The 17,817-nt window shown below is 36.1% G+C and overlaps 1 protein-coding gene and 1 pseudogene across 3 annotated transcripts in view; both read left to right on the top strand.

The window, feature by feature from the left end:
* PIK3C2G (phosphatidylinositol-4-phosphate 3-kinase catalytic subunit type 2 gamma) overlaps nt 1-17,817 on the top strand; it is a 275,531-nt gene that overhangs the window by 70,912 nt on the left and 186,802 nt on the right. For 2 of the 3 annotated variants that reach the window (XM_039882575.1, XM_039882573.1), the window contains exons 10-12: nt 3,285-3,318; nt 8,196-8,391; nt 12,368-12,490. In XM_039882575.1, the coding sequence (XP_039738509.1) occupies nt 3,285-3,318; nt 8,196-8,391; nt 12,368-12,490 (353 nt within the window). The remainder of the gene's footprint in view (nt 1-3,284; nt 3,319-8,195; nt 8,392-12,367; nt 12,491-17,817) is intronic. The other variant, XM_039882574.1, reaches the window with a different exon arrangement.
* Nucleotides 5,743-6,307, top strand: LOC120618577 (serine/threonine-protein phosphatase PGAM5, mitochondrial-like; annotated as a pseudogene).

Below are 17,817 nucleotides of genomic sequence, written 5' to 3'. Positions count from 1 at the left end.
ACCTTATTTACATATACAATCAATAACAGTGATGACTCTGAAGGGCAAGGGAGTCACAGAATTAAAAGATTTCCAAGATAAACTTTTATTAAAAATTAAAAACACAAAGCAATGAAGAAATCAAAATTTAAACAATATAACCAATAAATCCCAAAATTGAACATCTGAGATAGATATGTGTTTATTTCCTTAAATTTTTCTTAATGGGAAAATATCTACTCATATTTTCCAATCGTAGAAGGAAATGAAATAACTACATAGTCTCCGAAGCTGTTTTCATGTATAGGTATTAAAATCCATGGATTTCTCAAATGATACCAAAGTAAGAAATCTGATGTGATCATATCTAATCTTATCTTATTTTTCTATTCTGTGTGAGAATGGGAAAATTATAGTCTTGAAAAGCCTATCACCAATATGTTTTCAAAATAAATATTTTGATAACTCGAAAACTTGGGGATTATGTAATTCTAAAAAGAATCTTTTAATAGCTAAAGTTAAGTCAGGATAACAAGGTAGTGAGAATTAACTTTCAACAACTAGTTTTTCTTAGATTATCACATTTTGGGGACATTACAAGCACCTAGAGCAGATAATAAAATGCAAAGAGCTTAGGGTCATGCAAACATAATTTGAATTCGAGATCTACCACTTGCTAGCTGAATATCCTTTAGAAAATTAATTCATTTCTCTGAGTTTCAAGTTTCTTCATCTCTAAAACAGAAAAATAAAACAGAATTTGCAGGGTTCTTATGACTATTAAAAATAATATTAATAATTTGTGATGAAATATGTTATCTAAGTATTAGAAATAATGTCGATAATTAAATTAATGTAAAATAATTTTAATACTAATAATCTAGATGATAGTGTTTTGAATGAGAGTCATTATTATTATTGGAAATAGTAGGGGTGGTGCTGGTGGTAGTTTCTGAGAATCTTCCCCATGTGGCCAGGATGGTGTTAATTCACATAAGCACCACTTAGGTCCTCATTGATTACCACCAGCCTCGTGACAAATGCGAGTCTTTGACAGAGGAGAGACCAAACACATGAATGTGAACAAGTGCCTTCCCATCTGTTAAGGCCACTTGGTTGTTCATCCATTTTTATGTCCAGCTCTCAGTGAATCAGCAGAAACAACTGATCAAAGAATGAGAAAGATATAATTCTAGGATGAGATATTTCAAATGATGTTAAAGTATTACTAGATATAGAAAGCTTTACTTTTAAAACATTCTTTTTCTGAAACTCTCTAAAAGAATACAAATGACAATTTTCTCTGAAATATCAAACTTTCAATATAGCTGAAGCCAAAAGTATCCTTCAGGGAGAAATTGAATATTTCTTAGGAAAGCTATGAATAATTATACTTCTCAAGGAAAGCTCTTATTCACATTTCACTTTTCTTGTATGTGTATTAGCGTTCAATTGTATGTTATTATTCATGCATAGAAATGAAGAAAAGAGTTGACAATTATCAGTTTTAGTTCATATATGTCAATGGCCAAAATCGATAGTTCAACATCCCCTAATAAACAGATTCTACTTATTCTGAGAAAACTTTAAAAGTTTGCTTATTCTACACCACCTTCATTCAGACTTTTTGTTCATCCCTTTTTCTATCCTAACTATGAGCCCACCTACACAAGAATGTTGGCACAAATCATAAGTATATTTTACAGAATTTGTGCAGTAACCAACTGCTTGCAGTTAACAATGCCAAAGTAGTTCAGTCTATCCACCCACCACGAACCAAGATTAAAGAAACACTGAGAAATACTAGTCTTCTGCCAACAAACTCAAACTTGAGAACCTTTCCTTTCTCGTGGCTCCATTTTTTGGTCAACTTGCAAGAGACTGTTTCCTGCCACACAGGGAAGTAATTAGGTATTTATTAAATGTGAGTTTTGGCAAGATGAAGAATTATATCACAAATGCAGTTGTACTCTAGTTCATACTCCCACTCAGCACTGGAAACAATTTTCCATCCTCCAAAATTATATTCCAGAAGCTCACATAATATATTTCAATTAAATGCTTATACAATAAATGAACCACAAAGTGAAAAATATGGCCTTACACATTGTTCTGTAGGTGGCTGCCATGGTGATTTTAAAATACAGCTTTTTATTTCTGAATAAATTGAATTCTAGTTAAGTCAAGCTAACATCTTCAATAGTCTCAACCACATAGATGGAGTAAAGATTTTATTTGTAGTTGTTAGAATAGTGGTTGAAACTATGATCAGGTGAAATATTTTATCCAAGACAAATGTTTCTGAAAAAGTCCACATGAATGATGCTTTTAAGTGAAAAGTTGTATATAGGTTTAATTGCCTTTTAAACATGATAAAAGTGTTTTCTCTTTAAAGAAATACTGTAGCAAGCTTCTTGTTTTGGAAGACAATTATTTCCTAGCTTATTTGAGAAATCAAACTTTTCATGAATTAGATTTACTTAAAAATAAACCTAGTGTCATTTTTAAATAGACCTTATTATAAAATTGAATTTGCATTTGGACTGAAACCTTATTTTTAGTGAATCTGTGAATCACTGTATAATTTTCACAATAATGAAGTTAAAACTAGCAAATCCCAAACCACTAAAGTAATCGAGGTCTGCAACAAAAATAAATGTAAATAAACAAGCCAACAAATATATAAATAAACAAAACCACCATACTAATGAATATGAACTTAAATGACCACGAAATAATTAAATTTCAGATAGTATTTTTTTTAATTTAGGAGATGATCTTAAGTGTTTTACTATTATTTTTTCAATATCCTAAAAAGAAAGAAAAAAATGAAATTACATAGTGGATCTATATGATTTTCCCACTTACACCCAGCCCTCTTTCCTGCAGCCCAAAACTGGCATCTGAATGACTGCTAATAAGAACAGAACACACTAAACAGATAGAATTAAAAATGCGCCTATATCAAAAGATTAGTCATGGTTGCGGAAGGGGGATTGAGTTTACTCTATATCTGTAGAACTGTTCTAATAGTATGAAAAAGGCTGAGCTTATTCTAGAAATTTATTTTTTAAAAAATCAAATAACCTAAGTTGTTCATTATAATATTCAGGCTTTTCTTCCATCTTACAATTTAGATTTCCTCTGCTTAATAAGCAACATTTATATATGACAAAAAGAAAGTGTCTTTTTTATCATGCCAGAGAAATATCTATGTTTAGATATGGGATATTAAAGGTTTAACTGTTTTGTGAAATTGTTTTCTGAATAACTAGTGTGTCTTTGCACCCATTTTTATTTTTTAGAATTTTCATCAAAATTCTGAGACTTCAGCAAAAGGTAAAACATATACGTACCCATTTTTTAAAAAACCAAGTTATAGAACCAAAAATAATTCAATTTTTCATCCAAATATGGTAACACAAACACATACAAAATGTCTTCTGAGGTAAAAATGTTTTGCTAAAACTTTTTACTAATAGAAGTGATTATTCTGCAAGTGAATAACTATCCGCACTCTAAACTTTTAGCCTAACATTTTTTAAAAAATGGGAAAAATCAAGAGATCTATAAAAATCAAAGTAGTACTGAAAATATTCTTATGACCATTTCAAGAAACTGTAAAATTTTATTTAGCTAATTATATTTTGATGTAAGAATATCAGGAAAGTAGCAGACGTCTTTCTTCAAAGTCACTAATTTCAAATTTAAAGTCAAGGTCTATTTGAAAGACCAATCTAACTAAAAAATAGAAGGATTAGATTCTGGAATAAGCAGTGTTTGCAGAGGCTCTGAGCCTATAAAACCGCAAGCCACAAGGAGGACTTTGCCTCTATAGAAAATAGTGGATGTGTGATAGTGGGATGCAGAGGAGAGTCTGGCTTCTACAATAAGTTTTGAATTTCAATTCTACCACTTTTTGACCTTGTGAACTTAGAGAGTTAAACTCTTTGACCCTCAGTTTTCCTAATATGCATAAGAACTATGATCATCTTTAATGTGCAGTGTGGTCAGGGATTTTCTTGTTTGCATAGGCAGATGATATTTGGCTTATGAACACTCTGAGTATCTTTAAGGAAACTGTCTGGCTCACAGATATTAAACACTCTTGGATTCAGAGGTGACAGTGAAGCACAAATACCCGTCCATGCCCTGTCTTCTATACCCTTAATTGTCTTCAATAGAAAGTTATGTACAGAGGAATATCGATTCAATTCTAATTCCCACCACTCAAAAGAAGATATTCAATTATATTTGAAGAACTTTCCACTTCACATCACAGAGAAAAATAAGATGGCAGAGGGTATGGAGGAAAAAGAAAAAGAAAAACTGTGCTATGGAAAAACCCTGTTCCAGACATTCATAAAACTCCAGAAGACCTTAGAGGAAGAGAAGGGGTGGACCTTCTCCAACAATATTAGTAACACAGAGTCCAAGTGATAGAATGTGGAGTGAACGGGTGGAGGTATTCTGTATGGAACTGGTCCTTTCTTCCTTTCTGTTAGGAATGCTGGAATAAAATCTCCTCGCTCATATTCCCCCAGGGTTGGAATACGAGATCCAATAAAACTGCACAGGAATGTTCCCAGAGATTTATATTCTATGCTAAACCACTGTAGATTCTAATTAATGAATTTTAATGACATAAATAAGTCAGTTTCTTTATGTCATGATACTACAACCTTTTTCCCCAAGTAAAATGAGATGTGATAAATATTATGTTTCCATATTTCACCACCAAGCCCAGTATCTTGAGTCCTCAATACATTCTGATGATGTTTGAAATGCATTTTTCATCCAGAATGCTAGAAATAAAGCATAATACATGAGTACACCTCTCTATACTACCTGGAAGAGACAAATTATAACCAAGAACTGTATTTCTGCCTAAAAGTAAAGAGTAGAGTTTGAGTAATTATCAAAATAATTAAGATTCCCCAAAATACCTGCTGAGACTTCAGTTAATAAGTTCTCTGACCCAACTTTATGATTCATTTGAGATGTGTGTTTATTTGCACAATGTTGGGTATTATTAACAAGACTGTGTTTTCTGCTACAGAGTACCAACAGTATCATTTGGGGACCAGGAAACAAGATGTTTCTATAAATTTATAATTCTCTGACGCCTGTTGTTCAGGAGAATCCCTTTTGGTTGGCCTCCAGAGTGTGATGAGGCCTTTTTTAGGACTATTTTTATTCTGCTTTACTCTTCTGTCTCATTAATTGTTACTGCTGATTTCTCTGAGAATTTTAATTACAGCCCTTTTACTATGCTCGTCCCCTTAGGCTGTTTCGACAAAGAGCGTAATTTTAGAAATACAGCAAATAAGTAAAACTTGGCCACCTAATAAATTTTGTACAAAAATTATGAATAACTAAGTGAATAATAGCATGTGCTGAACGATAACAAAAACGCTTAATTATGGATAGACCTGGTGAAGGACAGGATGTGGAAAGAAGCCCATACTGAAGCTGGCCTCTCTCCTGAGTATCCAAATGTCTGAGCATCGGAACATTGCAGACTGCTGCAAGAAAAAGCTAGCTCTTCGTACTATTTTCTTTTCAAAACAACTAGAAACCAAAAATCAACTTGGGTTTCAGAAACGACTTACGTGGGTTTGAATAAACGACAGTACAGTGCGCCTTCACTAGGCACACGCCGGAATCAAATCACAGCAGATTTTTAAGAACATAATTTCTAATGACGTGCTTACTTGTTCTGTAAACTCTTCTGCTGCCCCGGGAGCTCGGTCGCCTGTCGCCATGTTCTTCTCCACTATGTCCAGCAGTGGCAGTGGAGAAGCCCTGAGTGCATGCGCATACGCGGAGCCTCAAATGCTGAATCGCCGGCATCCGGGAAGTGGCAGCGAAAGGCGCCCCAGGCCCGGCGTCTGGAACCTCAAGTGGGACAGGCAAGAACCACTGTGCCTGTTCAACCCGCGGAAGAGGAACCTGGAATCTGGGGTCCAGTCTGGACCACTACAAAGCCAAGGCCATGCAGGCCATCTCCCTCGTGGAGGCGCTTCCAGTACCACTAGACGCTTCCCTGGAAAAGGACTGCACTCTGAGCCCCGTAGGTCTACAACTCGTAAGTTTGCCAGGAGGTTGCGAAGTCAGCACAGACCTGCTGAGAGAAGGCACCCTATCGCGGCCGATCCCTTCTATGTCACTGGAAGGAGGAGGCTGTGCAGTATTCCCAAGGGGAGCCTGGATCGAGGCTGGCTTCTAAAACTATATCCAGCCAGTGGATGCTAAGCAGCAGGAGGATGGTTACGAGATCTTCGTCTGCCGCGCCAAAGTCATCCACCACTACATTGTGTGTGCCTGACACGCCTGTTCCCTCCGGAGGTTGGCTCTGCCTCTTACTCAACTATGTCAGCATTGCCTACTTGGTGGCCTAGCAGCAGTTAGTACCCTCAGGGACACGGGTTCAGGTTCCTGACAAGATGTCCAGCTCCTGAGGCCGCCTCGAGGCCCGGCACTCCTCCTTAGCCCTGCACCCAGTTCCTCTGGTGTGGGAGCTGCTAAGAAAATTCTTTCCTTCTGCATTCCTTCCACAGGCCACGCTGCGGTTACGTTTCATTTCTCCAGGACGAGGTGGCGGAAAAGTAGAAATATCTAAAATGCAGCATTTCAGTACTTATTTTTGGCCCAGAATGGAAGAGGGACAAGTTTAGATCAGATCAGACTGGTTTCTTTCGCGTGGTTTTCTGCCTCTCATTTACCCAGATGAGATTGTGGGGCTTAAGGAGGCTGTGGGGCTTCGAGGATTGCATGAGGCCTGTTAGATGTGGTCACTTCGAGGACCACCAGCAGATCCGCACTGAGGGGTCCTTGGTTACGACCACAACTAGCCCTGTGACGCCCCCCTACCCCAGACCAGCCCCCTTCTAGATTCTGTCAGCAAAGCCCATCAGGGGGACAACGAGGAGGAGGAGGTGAAGGGAACCAGACATTTCATTCATAACATTTCGTTTCATACATTCTTTTCATTTCTTAAAACCCTTTTGTCACTTAAATAATTGTCAATTCAAGATTTTCTTCATCTGGGTAAATAATAATCATTTTATCTTTTTTATTGGAGTTTATTCATTTAACTTTTATAATACTACTATAGTTGGATATTAAAAGAAAAATAATTGCAAATAGTGAGCATATTAATAATTATAATCTTTCTCTCATTCACCACTGCACATAAAATGCCAGCAGTGGATGCTATTCACTGTCCTCCATTAAGAGATCTGACACTGAACACCACCCCCGGGATGAATCCCATTCTCATAAGCTTCTCTGTTGTAATGGTGCCATTTTTCCTGATTTGGATCAAAGCTACCAGTTCTACCTGATCCATTTCATCGGTCTCTTCTACTTCTTTCTACCTCTCAGGTAGGAATTTCTCCAGCAAAGAGAGTTTATCAGGAGAAAGAAAGTCATTCTCAGGAAAGCCTACCTAAATTCATTAATCAGGTGACCCTTTCATGTGACCTGAAATAAATGGGCTGCATGAAAAGAGTCACACCCTTGAAAACTATTAGCTCCTGTACTTAGTCTTTCTTTTTTTTTTCTTCACGATACTTCAAGTCACTTTCAGGAAAAATCAATAGACTCCCTTTAAATAACTAATGGTAAAACCCCAGTAAGGCTTTGTTTTGATTTTGTGGAGATTTAGTAAACATCATAAATCTTTTATTTCAAGCTTATTTCAGATTCCAGCCATGTGCTATTACCATTCTCTTTTTATATCAGTGCAATGTATGATTAGCGTTCAGTTAATGGTAAACAAAAAAGCATAATCGAATTTATTATAATTAACTTTTTAGGTAGAATTTGTTTGAAGAACTTATAAGCCATGTAGAAAACATGGTCCTTGTCTGAAAATTAATTCTAAACAATTATAACCTAAAACAAAAATATTGCAAATTACAGTTGATTAGAATGCCAAATTAACAGTCCAAAACCCTGATTTGTGATTAAAGGTTGTGCTTCCAAATTTCTGCAACTGAAGATATGAAAGCTTATTAATTACCTACACTACTAACAGCTAACCCAGGCTACATATAGAGGCACAGATGGTTAATTGGCTTCAGTTGATGGAGGGTCATTTTAATTAAATTTTATTTAAATGTTATTATAATAAATTTCAAAGCTATAATAGATGGGTAATGATAAATATGACCCTTCAGAGATGACCTGATTTCTATCATTTTCCCTCCTAGGCTTGATAGAAAAAGTGACAACTGAACTATCCACATCCATCTACCAGCTAATTGATGTCTATTGCAGCAGCTTTTATGCAGATTTCCACCCTCTAAATACACCTGATAGTGTTTCCTTTGTAAACCCTGGGCTCCATTCCCACCTTAGCTTCACAGTGTATGCAGCTCACAACATTCCAGAGATCTGGGTGCACAGGTGAGTGGCAGTGAGTTTTTCACAAAAGTATTAATATTTGCATAGTTTCTAATTAGAGTATAATTTGTCTTGTTCTTATTTATAGGAGCAAATCATTCATAAATTTTTGAAATGTAATCAGCATTAATTTATCTTTATTTTTTAAATCATTTTTTTAGCTTTTTCCTAATTCATGTTGTTTTTCCCTCAAGTCTACTCCCATTTTCCATATTAAAAATAACTGTGTATTGTTAATATATCATAATGGAAACAGAAAACACCCATCCTACTTAGCAATTGTCTTAAAATTTTCTTTTTTTAATGTTTGAATCTAAATGATCAATTCCAATTACCAGGAGAGAGAAAGAGAGAGAGAAAGAGAAACACACAAGAAAATCGAGAATAATTAAAAAATAGAAAAAAAATTACTCTGATTCCTGTCAAGTTGTGAGTTAAATCTATAAGAGAATACTGATTAAATCAGTTAAAATTGATGAGAATAATTTATTAATGGATTTATTGTACTCACTGTATTTAGCCTCTCAAGAAAAGCTATAAGAAATAATTTTAGTAAAAATAGAAATATTTGTTATATTAGCCTGAATTTTTGCAAATAACTGAACTGTAAACATATTTATAGAATTAATTAAAAAGGAAGTTTTACTTTTTTATGTAAAAAGAAAAAACTGCCTATCTCTCTATCTACATTTCTTTAGAACCCAAGGGATGATTGATTCCTTTATGCTTTTTCTTTTTTGATTTTATAATGAACTTTAAAAGCCTGATGTGTAATATAATAAATTGCTACTCTAAAGAATGTTCTCTTATAATTTTTCACTACTAATACATTTAATTTTAATTCTCATGTAAAAACTATATAGTCAGATAAAGCTATATGCATAGAGCATGGTATGACACTTATTTTTTTCTATTGATTTTCCATTCTGTTTCATTTATTTATGCTCTATTCTTTATTATTTTCTTCCTTCTATTAACTTTGGGCTTAGTTCTTTTTCTGGTTCCTTGAGTCTAAAGTTAGGTTGTTTATTTGTGATCTTTCTTCTTTAACGTAGGCATTCATTTACTGCTATAAACTTGTCTCTAAGTATTGCTTTTGCTGCATCCCATAAGTTTTTGAATAGTGTATGTTTGTTTCATTTTTCTCAGGATACTTTCTAATTTCTTGATTTGATTTCTTGTTTGATCCCCTGGTTATTACAAGTTTTTATTAACTTGTAAATTTTCCAGTTTTCTTTCTGCTATTGACTTCTAGTTCTCTTGTGGTCAGAAGATACACTTGGTATGACTTCAGTCTTCTCAAATTTGTTAAGACTTGTTTTGTGACCTAACATGTGACCTATGCTGGAGAATGTTCTATGTGCACTGAAAAAGAGTGTGTATTCTCCTGCTATTGGGTGGAATGTTCTGTATATATCTGTTAGTTTCATTTGATCTATAGGGTTGTCCAACCCTATGTTTCCTCATTAAGCTTCCTTCTGATTCCATCCATTATAGCCAGTATTGAGATCATTTGGTATTATTCTGTTGCTATCTATTTCTCCCTTTAATTCTGTCAATGTGTGCTTAATATATTGGCTTCACTTTAGAGTGCATAATATTTACCATTGTTATAGCCTCTTGATAAATTAACCCCTTTATCATTATTTAATGTCCTTGTCTCTTGTTACTTAAAGTTTTTGGCTTGAAGTCTATTTTGCCTATTGTAAATATGGCCACTCCTGCTCTCTTGATTATCATTTGCATAGAATATATCTTTTTTTGTCCATTCATATTTAAAGTAATTAATGAATTATGGATGAAAAAGGGTAAAGGATTAAGAAAAACAAATTGGTAGGTACAAAATAAGAGTTCAACTGCAGGCCAAGTTTAGCTTCATCTTATGCCCTTCTGAGGCCACCTGTTAAGATTCAGCAAGCAACCCACAGACGCTGTGCTTATAGTTGCCTCAAGAGGCCAGGCCAAAAACTGAGGCTAGCTGCCAACAGGTCTTGAGGCTGGCTCAACAAGGAGCACTGGACTCCCCAAGGACACACCTGGATGTGGCTTGGGTGGGGTCATAAGTTGGGGGAGGCAGAGTTTCAAGGAATCCTCTGGACTGAGCGACCTCTGTTATTCAGTTCCGTGATGTCTCAGCTATGGCGATACTAATTACGCACACTGAAAGCGGGGAGGGATCAACAGAGGATCAATGGATACTGCTAGCACTTCTGCTGGGGAGAGAGCCTCGCCTCCAGCCCTTGCTCTAACAACTCAAAGTCCCCCTGTAAGTTCCTAGGCCGCCCCCCAGCAGCCCAGCCAGTGCTGGTGCTCAGAGCAAGCAAGTCTGTCAATGAGAAAGCCACTTGGGGACATGACCCCTTTCAGGGGCTGCAGCGTCTGGGGCAGCTGCAGCCTCTGTCTCACTCAGCCACTTGGGACCGGGCAGCCTCCTGTCTTCGCCACCTCCTACCTTCTACCATTGCAGGTTAATTTCTTACTTTAATCCCCAGTTGTAGTGCTGCGGTTCATCTAGATCCCAGATGACTTTGCTTGCTGTTTGCTCCATGTTTCTGTCATGACTTTGATGTGGTCTCAAGAGGAATGAACAAAGCCTCTATCAACTATGCCATTTTTTCCCCTCCCTCCTATTTCCATTTCTTTAAGGTCAATTTCTACAGATTTACTTTGTTCCTTTTGTTGGGCCATGATTCCCTCTTTCAACATGTATTTGTTACTTTGTATTGGTATCTGTGCATTTGAAAAAATAGCCGCCTCTGCAGTCGTTGTGGACTGATTTCTTACAGGGAAAGAATGTTACCAATCGGCCCAGCTAGATATTCTGGGGGCCTTTCAAACTTTTCTGTGGGTGTATCTTCTCTGGGTTTTTGTGTTTAAATTCCCAGCCAGAGAGGCTTTGTTTCTTCAGGAGGTAATAATGGTTTCCCTCCCTCTAGTCTCTATCACTGCAGATTCTCTGGTGCTCCTTTAAGCTGTACAGCTCTTTTTTGTTCTCAGCTGCTCCTAGGCATCCAGGGCATGTCAGGTCCCATCAGTGTTCTAAATTGGGTAAGACAGAAACCAGTCTCTCATACAGCAACCTGAAAAAGCCAGATGCACATTTCACTCTTCCCATTCCCCTCTCCCCATCTCCAGTGGCAAGGCCAAGTTCCATCAGCCTCTCTCTGCTGTCCCACAGATCCTCTGGAGTAGCAGCAAGCCACCCAGCTCTTTTTTGTTCTCAGTGGTCCATGGTCCCCAGGCAACTAGAATATATCAAATCCTGTCTACTCTCTAGGACAGGAAAGACAGAAACCAGGCCCTTAGCTGGAACATTGGACACATACTCCAACTCTTTCTCTCCCCAGGGAGAAGCCAGGAGTTGGGGGTTTTCTCCTATTTATATTGCACTAAGCCGGGGAGGGCAGGGGAGTTGTGAAGGGAAGGACGGTAATAAGTGAGTATGTATTAGTTCAAATCATCACCTTTGTTCTCAGGGGCCCTAATCTAGCACCTATTCCTATTTAGCACTTAGTTTCAGGCAAAACAGAAACCAATCCCTTGGATAGTTCTCTAAAATGTTTTAATGCCAGACATATGTTACAAGGAAAAGCTGGTAGTTGGGAGTTTCCCTTTGATCTGCTGGAGGACGCACTCTAGAAAATGAGTACCATGAATTTTCTCACTGATTTCTATGTAGCTGGTTTTGCACTTGCCTGTGGTGCAGGAGCCTCTGTTTCTGGATTTTTCACAAAGGGAATAGATACATATATTACTGTTTAATTGGTATCTTTTGAGGGAAGGAGGATTTGGGGCTTCCTATTCTTCCATCTTGCTTACATCACCCATCATAAATTTTTAAATTAGTTTTTAAAATATATTTTATACAAGCAAACAACACTTTATCATTTGACTTTTAGCTATAAAAATAATTGACCTATACAGAAAACTGGTTCCTTAATAGTGCTCAGCTTATTGAATCAGTGTTGTTTCTTTTTAGCTATAAAGCATTTTCTTTTTCCTGTTGGCTTACATATGCTGGAAAGAAGCTGTGCCAAGTGAGAAACTACAGAAACATTCCAGTCAAAAAATTGTTTTTTTTCTTGGTCAACTGGAATGAAACGTAAGTTTAATCTTTATTCTGGCAGGATCATCTATCTAATAAAGATTAAGAGTTTTGTTTTGTTTTGTTTTTAAGTGAAATGTGATTTTTTAAAAATGTTACCAGTTGATTTGATTCAGTGATATGATAAATATGCTAGTGCTAATGGATAAACTATTCAATTTAACAGATTAAACATCCATTTAAAAACCTAGACAAGTGTCCAATCCACACCATCCAACTGATCAAAGAGGGAAATTGGAAAAAGGAGAACTATTAATTATTGATAGACTGTGGATAAAAAAAAATACCTTCTATTTAGAGTTGGAGGGAGGAGGATTCCAGATATAACAAAGAAGAAAGAAGTTACCAAATAGCATACGTAATCTCTATTTTCTCACAAAGCTCATTACATTTTTTTTTTCTAACAATGACGTTTTCTGACAATAATTATCTGTGTATTGTGTAAGCTGCCATCTAATTTGGAGTGACTGGCTCCTACTTCCCCGTTTTATAGAGGTTTATTATGTCAGTAAGGAAAAGTACCTTTTTGACATTATCCATGCCTTCCTCCTCGCCTGTTTCTCCCACCTCAAGCCCTCACTTTACTCAGAATCTCAAGGGACTCATAGGGATTCATGGTTACTGATTATTTTCCTTGCTGTTCCTATGACACTACTCCGCTGTCTTTCAGTCATTTTGCTGGAGTCTCCACTGCTCACTGAAAGCCAATTTTCTTCCCACTAAAGTGGAAGAAAACTCTTCAGCTTACTTTCTATTAGCCCTTTCAGAAGGTCTGGCTTTCTTTGGAGATTATTTGACTCCCAATATGGTATTTCCTATTGATAAATTGCCAAAATTTCTAGGAGTCCTATGATGGTGTTAGATAACACCACTTATCTCGCTCTTAGTGTTATCTCAATCAATGGAGACATGTCCTGAGACATAACATTTACTCTTTAATTCTTACATACTCCATGGTTCTTCCTATCCCAAAGCAAATCTTCCTTAGTCTAAGACTGGGACAACCTTTATTTCCCCTACTTTGGTTAAAGTTCTTACTCCTTTGATCAAATACCTGACCTTCAATTACAAAGTCCCATTTCATTGCACAGAATCAGCTCGGCTTGTAAAATTCTTCAGTGTTTCCCCAGTTCCCCAGGTAAAGTACAAAGCATTAAGAGCACCACGCAGGCCCTCTGTGGTCTGGCCCCTGCCTGTCTCTGTCTCTGAATCTTCATCTCTAGAGTTAGCCCTACTCCTGCCCCTGCACCAAGTCACTCTCTGCATCTGATCTACTTATCCTAACTATGAACTAAGAAATTATGCCTCTGCTAAGAGTCCTCCGTCTGTCAAGAGCATGATGCCTTCACTGCCACCTTGAGAGTAACTTAATTGTATTTCAAGATATTCTTCCACTTTCTCTGTAAATCCTTCCCCGTGTCATTCAGGAAAACAAAAAAAAACAAAAAACAAAAAAAACTGGCTACCTTTTCATCTGTTGATTGGTCTGAACCACAAACTACTCCTCAATGGTCCTTTACTGAATGTGTCTTTTTGCTTCTGCTAAATGATCTTTCGTTTTTGTTTTTTACTTTATTTACAATTTTTTTCATTGTATCCCTAGCAGCTAACATAGCACCAGACAGAATAAGAGTCCAGTAAGTGTAGGTGGGCAAATGAATGAATTTCATGTCATAAGTGACTCCTCAAAAATATTATTAACTAGCTCAATTACTAAAATTATTCTTCGGAATTAAAACTTATTCCTGTTTGTTTAAAAAAAATCAGACCCAGTTTCAAATGACAACTATGTTCCATCATATAAACAATTCAAGAGAAAAATATCACTCTAAAGCCAATTTCAGAGGAAAAAAGTCTCAAAATAAATTGAAAATTATTAGTGTTCTTAGAATAACTACATTGATATACATTTCTGCTCTTCCTTCAAGACTACACAAGTGTTATATTCCCTGCGAAAGTTTCTTTCATTTCCCCAATACTTAGTTACATCAACCAAGAATTATTTTCATTTTATTTTATTTCCATTAAAAACATTTACCGTTTTCTAGCATTTCATAGCATTCTTCATATGTTGTATTAATATGTGCCATTACACTATGATTGGTTGTACATTTCATTATTGGATTATATACTTAAGGAGAAAAACTGCGTTGTTTATTTATACGTGACATAGATTTTGACCACATATCATATTCCAATCAACATAGTTTAGCTCCAAAATATATAATCTTATCTCAGCTTAACAAAAATACGTAGCAGGTATTGTCATCTCCATTTTATAGATCAGAATATTGATGTTTACAAAGATTAATTAATTCGTCCCAGGCTCGACAACAAATAACTGGCACAACTAGTACTCAGACCCACTCTGACTCCAAAGCTGATGTTTTACTGTGATTTCCATATTGTTTCTTACAACATATAAAACCTTAGGCATTATATTCTACAAATAGTTCTCACATCTTAAGTTAAAAATAAAACAAAACTCTATTTCATTCTTCCACCAATAGCCACCCCCTTTTTTTCCTCTGCTTTGCAGCAAAACCCTTACAAAAAGTTGTCTATATTCACTTTCTTCAATTTTTTTCCTCTGCTCTACTGTATACCTCAGTCAGGCTGTTTCTCTGCTCCTCTGAAATTTCCCATTAGTGTAACCAGTGACCTGCATGGCTAAATCTAATGCTTGTTTCTCAGTCTTCATCTTACATAATCTGTTAGGAACAGTTGTCATTGTTGATCTCACCTTCTATGTTGAAATATGCTCTCCACTTGGCACCCACATTCTTTAGCTTACCTCCTCCCTCGTTGGACATACCTTCTCCATCTTCTTTTTCTCTCAAAGACTGATAATGGTCTTAGCCCGTAAGCCTCTCTTCTCTGCTGTATCTATCCTCTTTCCTTTAGTTTTATTGTTACATAGTTTTCAATGCCATCTATATGCCAGTACTCCCAACATAGGCATCGGTCACAAACTCCACATTTATACACTCAACGTGTCTAAGACTGAACTCTTGATCTTACATTCCAAACTCTAGATGATCATTTCCAGTTCCAGTTGTTCCGGTCAAATTCTTAATCTGACTCTCCTCTCAGAAGCAAAGTCCAGGAAATCCTGCTGACTCTCTCTCCTCAAAATATTTCCAGAATATTATTTCTCATCACTTTCATTGGTCTAGACTCCCATCATCTTTTCCCTATATCATTATCACAATAGCTTTATAATGGTCTCTCTACTTCCCTTGCACCTTTATCATCCTTCTCACACAGCAGCTAACGTGACCTTTTTAAAAATGTAAGTCAGACCATGTCATTCTTCTGTTTCATTCAGACAAAAGTCAAAGTCCATACAATGGCCTATTGTTATATATCAGTATTAAGAGTAGAGTTCTAAATAATGTGACTTTTTAAATCTTCCATTTCATTATCAAAAACTTACTCTGATTTTAGGAAAACCGTCACATATAGAAGAAAAATATTTAAGAAAAATTTAATGTTTAGTCATTTTTTAATAGTAGAGTAAGGCAAACATATGGTTAAAACTTGAGGCCTGTGCCAGCTGCTTGGATAAAAAGAAGCAATCTGACTTCACTTACTGAATTGCCTCTTAAAGTATTTTTCTTCCTTTTTTTATATAAAAGTTTATTCCTTTGATTTTTTTTCAATAGCCATGTAGAAGTTCAAAAGATTTTTCAGTGAATGTGAGATTATTCGAGCTTTAAAAATCCATATGTATTCAAGAAATAAATAAATAACTATTTAGAAAGCATGCATTCTTACCCCAGAATAATTTATTTTTATTAATAAAAATGACAGAATGGAGATTGGCAGTAACTATCCACTGTAACTTATCAAATTTTTGTCATTTTTATATGAAAAGCTTACTAATAAGTGAAGCTATACATGAAGAAGCCATACTCAATGAGGAAAAAAAGAACATTCTAGATTATGTGAGGAATAAAGTGAATTTATAACTCCCATCCTAACAGAAATATAAAAACTGAATAGAAAGTCAATTACAGGTAAAAGAGAGAATATTCAAGATATCATTGTGCATTCTCCACAATCATTAACATCTTACAATGAGTTTCAGAGCTTCTTTTAAGTTGAGAAATATGCCCACATTATCTTAAATGAATATTGAGTATTAAATACATGAAAGACAAGACTTTTAGTTTTAGTTATCTTAACATGGAACAATTTAATTTTCAATAATCTAAACTTTGTTAATCTGGAAAAATAGAATTTCTTCACTCCATTGTTTAATGAATATAATGCTGACATACAAACTGCCATTTGCCAGATATCGTGTAATGCAATATTTGTTCCATTTCATGGATAAGGAAAAATAAGGCTTAGAAAGGTTAAATTTGTTGCTCAAGGAAGAACATCTTATTGGTCATAGAATCAATACTTGAATGCAGATATATCCAGAGGCAAACCTCTGACTCATCTTCTCCACACAAAGCTTATTGACATATCGACATCCCAGAGTTATTATTAATTCAATGACATCATGCCCTAAACTACATAGCTCAGTTAAAGTATCCACTATAACATAATCTGGAAGTCTAGACAACATCTTTAATTCTTCATTGTCCTATTCCACTAATATGCTGTAGGTCAAATATTAATTATTCATTTTGTCTCTAAAACAGTTCTCTTGTCTTTCCTCATGTCAGTTGCTTACTACCCACACTAGATTTGGACTTCTTCATCTCTGGGAACAGCATGTTGAAGAGAGGAATGTGTACTTCCTCAAGATCAGTGTGGTCCCTGGGCTGAATTAATTCCTCCTTGTTCCTCAGGCCATTCACAAAAGGGAATCACCAATGTCTTATTTGACAACCCGAGTAAGGACTGTTACCTAGTATCCAGATTAGACAGTCAACTCTTAAAGCAAAAAGATGCTTACTATTTCCTGGGGCCTCAGCTGGCCCGACCTCAGTCAACACATTCCAGCTAGACAATACCCTTTGGTCCTCACACACTGCTTAAACAAATTGACATCAAAGTTCAACTGGGAATTTCAAGGCCAGTGGATTCTGTTCATATTCCTCATACATAACACCATCAGATATCATCTAATACAAGCCACCCAATTGCTCTTCCAGTCACTCCTCTCTTCTTTCCATTCCTTGGTGAATCTTTTTCCATGAATCTTCCCCTATCTTCTTGTCTCTGTTCCAATTTTTCCATTTCTCTCTAGCATTCTCATCTTCTAGTAAAAATATTCCCCTGTATTAGCCTCTTAAAAAAATATGTCTTTCATTTCCTTGTCTCACAAATAGATCTCTGCTAAACACCATGCTTATCTTGAGGCTCTA

The sequence above is a fragment of the Pteropus medius genome, unplaced genomic scaffold (genome assembly GCF_902729225.1).
Source record: "Pteropus medius unplaced genomic scaffold, Ma_sr-lr_union100, whole genome shotgun sequence".
In the NCBI taxonomy this organism is placed as follows: Eukaryota; Metazoa; Chordata; class Mammalia; order Chiroptera; family Pteropodidae; genus Pteropus; species Pteropus medius.
This window is presented reverse-complemented; position numbering and strand designations above follow the sequence as displayed.